This window comes from Aplysia californica, unplaced genomic scaffold, assembly GCF_000002075.1.
Source record: "Aplysia californica isolate F4 #8 unplaced genomic scaffold, AplCal3.0 scaffold00238, whole genome shotgun sequence".
NCBI lineage: Eukaryota > Metazoa > Mollusca > Gastropoda > Aplysiida > Aplysiidae > Aplysia > Aplysia californica.
The window spans coordinates 326,171-337,069 of NW_004797508.1; the positions used below are offsets into that span (position 1 = coordinate 326,171).

Sequence of the window (10,899 nt, forward strand, 5' to 3'; positions counted from 1 at the left end):
GGGGGGTGTTAAGATCTTAAGAGTTTTTACCCCTTTTTTTTTTTTAGTCTGTATGAGTTTGAGATAACTTTTAACATGTTTCTATTTCTTTTCTTGGTAGTGTTTTAATTCAGAAAATAGGTGTGGTCTCCTTGTGAAGAGCAATTTGGTTTAGCAGGGAATTCTGCTTTCACAGTTCTCAGCATCTCTAATATAATCTAGACAGGAGTATGTTTTGGGACCTTTAACTCGGTTCTCTTACATTATTATATATGTGTGCAATTTCTAAAATGTGAGTTCTCGAGCAAGGATTAACTTTTGCGTACTCTGCTACTGCTACCGGTATTGTGTTGCTGTGGATCGGTGATTCAGTTCTTCCACTCACAGTTGTCTGCGCTCCGGGGACATAGAATCTCGGTCTATACTTAGCTTGCCTGTCTTTCCACCTGTGGAGGGTCAGCTTACAATGTTCACTGGTTTCAAGTATTCAATAAATGAGGTGTTGCATCTCTTTCACTTTCCTATGCCATTTCGTTCGAATCTGAAAATTGCATGCTTTGATTATCTTTAAAAAAAATTAATTTTTGGGTAGCTTTTCTCACTCAGAAATATATGTTATGTTGAAGGTATTTGTTGCAACAAACCAAGATTGGTTTTCTTTGTTGTGTGTCTGCTAACCTGACGGACAACATTGTTTGTATTTTTTGTCCTAGAGTTGCTTATGACTTATGGGCATTTGAAGGGTGCCCTGGCCTGTTGGACTTCTTTCCTCTACAGTGCGTCTGTTGTTTCTGTCTGTCGTCAGTCTTGCTATATCCTAGGGCTAAATACTAAATGACCGTAACTGCGTTGATGTGCTTCTCTTTGCTCAAACAAATAAATTGGAGTGGCTTTGTGGTCTAAGTAAAAATTGAAAGTGCTCTAGTCAAGTCCAAAAAGAATGAATGCACATGTTTTTCTTGACTCATGCCATTGGTAGCTCCTGCTTTTTGCCTCCGACTTTCTTGTTTTTGTCTCTGTCCAGCTCTTTCTCTTAAACTGCAATGCAATCAAATGTGCTCGAATGGCCACCTGTCCAAGACAGTCGCCTGTATAAATGACCACTTCCAACTTCTCCCTTCTATTTTTCTATAATTTACAATGACATTGTTCAAGACATCCACCTGTCTAAGACAACCTCTTTTCTCTTTGACAATGGGGGCCATCTTGGAAATTTAGACACTGTACGTATAGCGCTTGTCACATCGCTGTTCCTCTCTTTACTCAAAACCGTACTAAACCAAAGCCTTTTCTGTGCTTTGGTCTTACTCTCACACTGAGCTGGTTCACTTTAGTTGAGTGATGTCCTTAACTTTTCTCAAACTTATCGTAGATCTTTCTTGAAATGTGGAGGGGGTGGGTAGTATGCAGTGTGTATTGTTGTATAAAATGGGGAGGTATATGATGTTGGCGGTTTTCAGTACATGTACCGTACTGTTTTAAAACTATTCGGGTTGTGTGCATTTGTATTTGTACCAGAAGAGAGGGGGAAGGTGTGTGTGGTATGGACGATGGTGATAGGATTATTTGATTCTCTACCAATCCAGGCGAACGAGAAGCACGAGCACAAATGTGGACCAGATGTGGTGTCAGGGCCGTACTGGGGGGTTTTACTTCTTGTCTTATCCCCTGCTGTTTCTCAGTTTCTGTCTATATTGTTTTGTTTTTCCCAACACTAAATGACTTAACGGGTTGTTGGCGGGTGTTCTGATGTGGATGGCTCTTTTTTTTCCTTAGATCTATTGAACATCTATCGTCTTAATTCTCTCCTCCCTCTTTTTCTTTGTCATGTCACTCTCTGGTAATAATAATACATGGAACTTACTTGACCAACTTGTGTTGAAAGTGTTGTAACACTCTTCCTAAAATGAAGACAAACAAAAATAAGATGTGGACCACATGAGTGTGAGAAAGACCGAAGTGAGACTGCTTCTTGAAAAAGTTTGTCAAGAAAAGGTGCCCATCGCAGTGGAGTGACAAAATGTGTCTTGGGTGGGATTGTGGTATGGGGCGGTGTGTCGATGGAATGCATCATGTAGTGTAGGCTGTACTGTAGGCCAGCACTACGGTCGTGATGAACAAGTGCCCTTGACTGTTCGTCACTCGTGCTTGGTTAGATGAGTTTGTTCACATGACCGGTTCAAACTCTTTTGTCTTTGCACTACTCGACCATTCTTTTCAACTTAAGATGACATACACAACATACGCATTACTCTTGCAGGTGCAAGCAAATTTTAATGTACACATGATGTACTAACAACAACTACAAAGAGTATCAGTCGGGACACAGACAACACAAACACGAAACCCGGATCTATTGTTCGTACAATTTGCCAATATAATTTCTCTTCAAAGTTTAATATATTCAAAGTTATAAGAAGGTACATGTATCGGTCTGCCCATTTACAGACATTGAACATTATTGTTTGTCAATCCCCAAAGTGTTAAATTTTTCCATGCCCGACTTAAAGTTAAAGTCATAAGGTAAACATGCCCATATGATTTGCACCCCCAGGAAGAGTGATCAGTGATAGAGTTGTGTATTCTAATTCTAGGTAGACAGAGTGAAAAATGGCGTTGTCTTTTTTAAATAATTTTTTGGCAAGTCCATTACATGTTGTATGGTGACCAGTGACAGGGCACACTTACATTTACATTTGGCAACCACAGAAAGATTGTGAAGCATTATATTAGTGGGTGGTTGGCGGGTGCTCTGGTGTGGTTTGCTCCTTCTTTCCTATCAAACATCTATCGTCCTTATCTCCCCCTTCTTCTTTTTTATGTTTGTTACTCTCTTGTAACACCTCTAATCTTCTGGCGCTCATATGACCTTATGCAGTTACGAGCGCCGTAAAACCTCTACTAAAACAAACAAACAAACAGCATTATATTATATTACATGTTATAAGTGGGTGGTTGGCAGTGGCGCTGTTGTGGTTTGCTCCTCCTTCCTTTATCAAACAAGTACATTGTATTGTCTTTATCTCCTTCTTTTTTATGTTTGTTGCTCTCTTGTACTTGTTTGTAACGTAACGTCACCTCTAATCTTTGGCAGGTATGTTGGCCTTATTGTGTTAGAAGGGCTATAAAATCCTTACCGGGGTACCGGTACTAAAATGTTTTTTTTGTTTTTTTAAAATATCCCTGCTAGGGTTGGGGTGTGTATAGTGTGTGAATAGTGTAATGAACTTGTAGGATACTGTGATACGGTAATGTTGAAGCAGACTTTTATTTTGAGAATTTGACCCCATCTATTGTCCCAGTCGTGTCGCAAAGAACATCCAGGCTTCACATAATAGTGGACCCTGGCTATGTATTTTATATCAGAACCGCCGGGACTCATGTGATGTTCCCTGTTTAAGTTCACTTCATACAGAGGGATTATATCTCCAAAAAAAAAAAAGAAGAGAATTGGCCCTGTCCGTACGCCCTGGGATCGTTTTGTACCCCCAGTGTTGTATTCTTCACATTTTACAATACTTCTAGTGCGAAGATCTCTTTGAAACTTTCTTCAGTATCTCAAAAAATCATTTTGACAGACTGTTATGCAAAGCGTATGGATCGGGTTAATGTTAACGAGTAAATTTCCTCCTTGATGGATACGATAGTAAACACGGCATAGGGTTAAACTGACACTACTGTAATACACAGCGTGTCCTCCAAGGGCATTTCAGAAGATAAAAATTCTACATGTTTTAGACTGACCTATAGATTGCTTCCAACCGAGACGGAAGCTAAGGTAGGCCTACTAATTTTCTCATCGTGGGCCACATTCTCATACATTCTGCCATCAGTACTATAATACATTGATTTTAAAAGTATAGTATGCAGTTGCTACAACTTTACAGGAGAGCCAAATGAATGTTGTTACCAGTGAAGAAAGCAATTTTTTTTTTTACAAACATCCGGAATAAAAATATTTTCAAGAATAACATTTTTGAAAAAACTTCCTTATCAAGTTGTTTTCTTTCAACTTACAACATAATTTTTTGCCTCTCCCGTAAAATTAGAAAAAAACTGCCTACTGGTACTGCACTTTTTAAAAAAGAACCATTTTACTAGTGTTCGTGTGTACGATAATGATATGGTCAACTTGCGGGTTGTACTGAAGTTGCTCGCAGCCCGAAGTTTGCCCATGCTTTCTCAAGTGCACAGAGCGCTCTTATGAGCGCTTCATACTTCATGGCACTAGTAACTAGAGATATTGTTACGTGTGTTGTTACCACATTTGGGAAAAGGAACACACACTCCTGTATCATTATCAACTGCCCAGTGCCTATTCTTCATTCAATCAAATTCCACATGTTTCACTCACCACCCCTCAAGGAGACCAAAAGGCCTCGCTCTAACTTTAACTCTAACTTACTCTTCATTCACCGAGTGGATTTGTATCAACATCGAATTGCATTCAACTTTTCCCCTCCTTCCCTGTACACAACAACAAGGCACGCCATATGACAGTAATGACACATTACAATTACAAACATGTAAAAAATGTGCACACGATCAATTCGAAGGTGAACTGTGGGTTTCAAAGTTGTAGGTGCAAACTGCGGTGTGCATGGGGTGTTGTTTTTCTTCATAAAATGCGTTTTTTCCGCAGTTTTGTCTGTATGTTTTAGGATTTTGTCGATGGTTGGACTGCTGTCGTCATAGCCGAGCATATCTGTCCGAATGCGTTCATAAAAAAAGAACTTTCTTACAACTTACAGACTACAGAGATCGGACTCGAGGGATTTACCGGCCCGATATTTTATTAATTATGACTTGTTACGTAAGCTATGATTAAGTTCATGTGAAGCAGCGTGTCCACCAAACCAGATACTGACTGACCATAAGTGTCAGTTTCTCTCGAAATTGGTCTTGTTGAATTTCGTTTGGATGTACATGTATCCATCAAAATGACTCCACTCCCCCCAATCAATGGCAGCGCGTCCACTGTACAAGATTCGCCCTGATTCCTTGTCGGGAGGAGGCAAATCAGTAGGCCTATACTAAATATTACTACAGTGGAATCCTGTTATAACGAGATGGAGGGGACCGGTGCGAAATGTCCGTTATAGCAGGATTCTCGTTATTAGGGATCCAGTAATAAATTCAAGGGAAATTGTAAAGTAGGCCTAATCTATGAGTTTGGTGTTCTGTTTATTCCTGTTTGTATTTCCCCTTATATGATGATTTTGTTCAACATGATCTCTAGGTCTTACTTGATCAAAAATCGAATCTGGTTTCTTTCTCTAGCACTAGCAATGTTGACAAATCGGCTTTAGCGATCAGAAAGAAGGGGCTCTGGCTCTAGGCTAACTTGCCCGCTGTGTTGTTCCCCACCCCACCACACCCTGTGGTGCGTTGCGTCTGCTTGCGCACGTCACACATTCACTCCATCTATCACAGCATTTTGACCTCTCCATCCCACACCAGAGAAGTGAGAGGCACGGTATGCCTAGATAATCTAGACTGGGCTGGCCTATCACGCGATGCGTTCTGCGCTTGCCACACCCTCCCCACTCATTCGCTCCGGCCTTCATTGTTGGTTCGCGTGGGTTCTCCCGTTCTTTGTTTCACTGGATCACCAACAACTTTCTCAACTGGCGAGGTTTTATATGTTTAATTGGTCTGTGTGCTGTGCACAGCAGCAACATTATTCCGCTATAACCGACTCGAGTCTGATAGCGCAATAGCAGTATTTTATTTACAAAGATAAAGAAGGGAAAAACGGGGTTTTAGAATAGTGTCTTTATAGCAGACTTCTCGTTGTTTCAGGACTCGCAAGTGGACTCCACTGTAATACAGTCTGTGCCGGCACGTTTCGGACTCAAGCACGCTAAACGGCTCTTACCGAATTTTTGCGATATAATATAAATTACATGCCTTTAGCACGGTAACTTTGGCTTCAGGCACGCTTCATTTACAAGACAGTCAATATTTTCATGATGACCCATCGAAGTTCAAACACAGTCTACACCGCAACAGTGGAGAGTGTCAAGAGAAACACAAAGAACGCAAGTGATGGACACACACACTCACACGGGCGGAGAGGAAGGCAGAGAGATGCACACAGCCGCGCGCGCGGACATAGGATCTAGCCTAGGCCTAGGACAAACCTACACACGACCAAAAAAAAAATTAAAAATACAAAGAGAGTCGGGGAGACGAGAAAGGGAGGCTGGCTGCGATTTCACCTTTGACCCTCGCTATCCATTAGTCCTGATTGTGTATCACGCGCGAGGTGGGATGAAGGCGGTGGTATGATGAGTGGCACAGCGGGCAGTGGTTGGTACGCACAGGCAGTGTGTAGGCCTAGTGTGCTGTACTGCTGTATCGTGACTGGTCGTCTAAATTAAGCTTTCATTTCCCATTCGACCACAAAACAAAAGCTACCATGGCGGGTGTCTAAACTACAGTGCACACTTTTGCGGGGCCGCTATCTATAGGCCTACTTATAAAATAAGGGAAATAGCATGGGACATTTTTTACATGAAAATCTGGATTATGTCTACTTCGCACTCAAGCACGCTTTGGCTTTAATTCATGAAGCTTTCTCCCGACGACCGTGCTTAAAAGCTGGCATGGACTGTACTGTAGGCCTACTATACTAACTACTACAATCTACAGTTTACGTTTCTGCTGTGCGTGTCCACCAACGTGTGATTAGCTCTGATGACGCTGTGTCTTGTCTCAGTAGCAGGCTATACTAAAATCTGATAAATATAGAGTATTTAAGAGGCCAATGAATGCATCAGCTCTACCCAGGTACGGGGAAATAATCATGAATGGTTTGTTTTTTTGGGTTTAAATTTTTTTTCTTCTTAAAATTGGTAACATGCATACCACCACCATGATGTTTGCCAGTTGACTGCTAATTTTTAGGCGCTGAATACAACTAGATCTGAATACAACTAGATTTACAACAAATTATCGTAGTTGTGGCTATGGCAATAGATTTTTCATCCATAATTTGAATTTTGTTGAACCAAATTGTTTTGAGCTCTTCTTTGGTCTATTCTGTATCTCCATCTGTTCACGTGGTTTTTTAATTATGCACCCCGCATAATTAAGCAAAATTTGATTCTTTTTTTTGCATAATTTTTGATTATTTTCCTTTATCATTCTTTGTTAAAATGAACAGAATCGCGTAATTTCACACTTTTGGGCACAGTTTGCATAATTTCAGAATTTTTCTTGCATAAAACGACGGGGACAATTCTATAGATGCCTGATGAGTCACTAAACGGAGCAACAGAAATGCTGCATGTGGCATTCCAACCGACCTGTCTGTTTGTCGGGAAGGGTCATGTCATTTTGCTGGACATGTTCATAGAAGTAGGCTACAAAATGGAATTTTACAGACAGAATTTATGAATTATGAGGCAAATGTAATGTATGAAACCGATGCGCTATTTCAACTACTCGTAGGTCCCCTACTGGTTTCCGGAGAGACTGACGACTTATGGTTGGTTGCTTTCTGGTTTGGTGGAGGACACGCGGTCATTTTTGTTGCGTCCAGTTGGCGGACATCCTGCCACGCCTGTGGCCCGCAGACGATGAAATTTTAAGCTGTATTTAAAATGTGTTCTATTGTAAAAGTGTTTTCAAATTCGGAACCAGTGTATCAAAATTGACCAAATGACTTGCGGGTGACTAGGCCTACATGTATTTCAAGCTGGATTTTGTAGATCACATAAAAAGTAAAATTTACCAAGACTGCATCGTTTTTGTATTGAAGTAAAAAAATATCAAGAGAATGTGTAACAATGACATTATTCCTTTATAATTTATAAGATTCTTATTATACAGTGGAATCCTGTTATAACGAGTGGCGTTGGTAGCCTAGTGGTAAGGCTACCGGACTCGAAATCGTGAGATTGTGGGTTCGGGGGTTCGAGCCTCACATTGTCCGACGTTGTGTCCTTGGGAAAGGCACTTTATACGAACTTCCCACTTGGCTCGGTCCTATCGGAGACGGACGTTAAATTAGGAGGTCCTGCCTCTTAAATACTCTTAATAGTGTTGATAGGGCGTTAAACTCATACCATTTCACCATTTTCATTTGTTATAACGAGAGGTGTGGGACCGGAGCGAAATGTCCATAATAGCAGGATTCTGGTTATATATAATAATGGATCCAGTAATAAATTCAAGGGAAATAATCAAGTAGGCCCTATGAGTTTAGTGTTCTTTTTTATCTCCCCTGATGATGAGTTAGTTCAACATTACTTCAAGCCTCAAGGTCTTACTCTTAGTCTTAGTCTTACTTGATCGAACTGCTTGTTTTTTTAGTGGAAGGTCGTTCCACAGTTTTATTCATCCCATGAAACTATTGAAACTACAAAACATAAAAATGCAGTTTATTCAAACACACCCTCAACGAAAGTAAAAAAAGACCTTTAACTTTAACTTTAACTTTAACAATAAAAACAATCTAACTATTCTAACACTAACATTGAAATTGAAGACAAATTCAACACATTCTCCATTCATTAGGCAGTACAGTTACAATGAAGACCTGGATCTTAGGCAAATACACAATATGGGGAATGGTTGCAATGCAGTTTAGATCTACTCAGATTGTCTACTCTATACACTGCGTTTGAAGAAGGACTCAATTGTTGTTTGTTTCTTTGCACTGGTGGCAACGTCATTGATAAAATTCTCCACGACGTCGATGAGATCTAGCACTGACATGCTGTTTTCTTGCTGCATGCAGAACTGGCGAACCACTTCAAATGCCGCAGTGCTGCTTTGGGGGGGAATGATGGAGACTTCCTCGGTTGTGTCTTCTTCTTCTACTGTTCTTGAACTCTCTTCTGTGATACACTGTGCGATGTCACTTGTAGGCAGCTTCTCTTTGGAGTAAAACTCTCATCCACGGACAGACATTCGTCAGCAGTCATGCTCAGAGGCATGATGTCTCTCAAACTGTCAAAGAGGTTATCGATGTCGGTGCGATCGTTGACAGGCACAATTTCATGTGCGGCTGATGATCGCTCACTGTCCAACTCAGCGGCAGGAGTTGGAGTAACTGTAGTGATAATAACGAATCCAGCGTGGCGGAAGCATTTTGCCACTGTCTCCTCTTTCACATCGTTCCGTGCGGCAGCAGAGGTGAACATTGCATCCAACAAACTCATTTTCAAGTGGCTGTCAGCGCTCCCGTCCTTGTCCATGGTAGCTATGAGTCGTTTTAGCACTCTCTTTCTGTTGAGTACTTTGAAAGATTGTATAATTCCCTGGTCGTACGGTTATAGTACGCTTGTTGTGTTCGGCGGCAGAAAAAAACAGTTGGATGGCCTTTAAATCAGTCAGATGTGGGTGAGCAGAGCAGTTGTCCACGATGAGTGCGACACTTCTTCCTTGCAAAATGAACTTTCTGTCAAGTTTTTGCACCCACTGCTCGAAGATCGTGCCTGTCATCCTCGTCTTTCTGTTGAATTTGTACTCTGTTGGCAGAGTTTTGGTGTGTTTAAAACACCGCGGCTTCTCGAACCTTCCGATAGTGAGAAGAGGTAACGTCTCCGTGCCATCCGTGTTGGCGGCCAGTAACAGTGTGAGTCGCTCCTTTGGAATCTTGTTCTCGCTGCACACTTCTCCCTGTCTCGCGAGCGTGCGGGTTGGCAGGCATTTGTAGAACAGCCCAATTTCATCCGCGCTGAAGATGTCACTAGGCTGATATTTTCCGAGGATTTCTTGCAGCTGACCCTTCCTCCAGTTGTCAGAAGTTTCGGTCGACACCGATGCTGATTCGCCGCAGACAACTTTCATTGAAACTGCATGTCTCGCCTTTGGACGAGAGAGGGCTGCGGTGTGCAGGCCAACAACATACTTGTGGCAAGGGAGACTACCCATGAATAAATACTGCTGTATTAGTCCACAAATGCTTACCTCCCTTTCATTTCTGTTATAGCAGGACTTTTCCCCTGCTCCCACCATCCCTGTTATATCACGTTTCTACTGTAATATAACAGGCCGGGTAATAACAGGGATCCGGTAATAACAGGGATTTTGTAAATCCCTGTTTTTTTTCATACTCCTTGTCTCTATTGAAATTAAAAATTACGGAGCGGGTGAAGCGAAAGAGGGCTGCGGTATGCTGCAGACTTCAATCTAGCCCTTAGCCTAGCTACACGCACGTGCAGGCCTGCCACATGACCAAAACCCCTGAGTCGATTTTTGATCAAGTAAAAAGAGACCGTGGGGTCATGTTGAACAAAATCATCATCAGGGGAGACAACAAAAAAAGAACTCCGAACTCGAAGATTAGGCCTGCTTATTATTTCCCTTGGATTTATTTCTGGATCCCTTAATAAATATAATATATATAAATAAAATAATTATAAACGAGAACCCTGCTATACTTATAAACCATAACGTTCGCACCAGTCCTCTCCCTCTCGTTATAATTATTATAATAAAATAAAATGTAAAAACAAAAAAGTGACAGAACGACGTCCCCGATGTTTCCACATATTTCCACCCATGGGGTGGCCCCACCCACCGGTGCAATTAAATTTGCAGGTGGTTGGTGGAGGGCACTATAGCCGCTACTGGTAGTGGTACGGTAGGTCTTATTCCTAGTCCTACATGTTATGCACTTCTTTACTTTCCACTGTTGTTTCTGTCTTATTATTTTCCCCAATGCGCAAATTGACCAATGTTGTGTTTATATACGTGCTTTTCTTTTTCTTAAAATTAAAAAAAAATAAATTTAAATAGTGTTTTACTGCACGAAGCTAGCTGCATAAGGTCATCATAGATTATAAAGATATCTTTATAAGATCTATTTAAATTATAATTATATTATATGACCCACCATACATTTTCAGTGGGTAGAAATTTTTGAATTATAATTTATATTGATCGGGTGGCCGCGGAAGCCTACTC

At 41.2% G+C, this 10,899-nt stretch overlaps 1 protein-coding gene across 1 annotated transcript; it reads right to left on the reverse strand.

Moving 5' to 3' along the window:
• Nucleotides 1–9,162: 9,162 nt before the first annotated feature.
• Nucleotides 9,163–9,864, reverse strand: LOC101848976 (tigger transposable element-derived protein 4). The gene has a single exon (XM_005100176.1). It carries the CDS (start codon nucleotides 9,862–9,864, stop codon nucleotides 9,163–9,165), a length of 702 nt encoding a protein of 233 aa, XP_005100233.1.
• Between the last annotated feature and the right edge of the window lie 1,035 nt (nucleotides 9,865–10,899).

Coding starts and splice junctions, on each gene's coding strand:
- LOC101848976 (XM_005100176.1), bottom strand. CDS start 9,864: ATGGGTAGTCTCCCTTGCCACAAGTATGTTGTTGGCCTGCACACCGCA.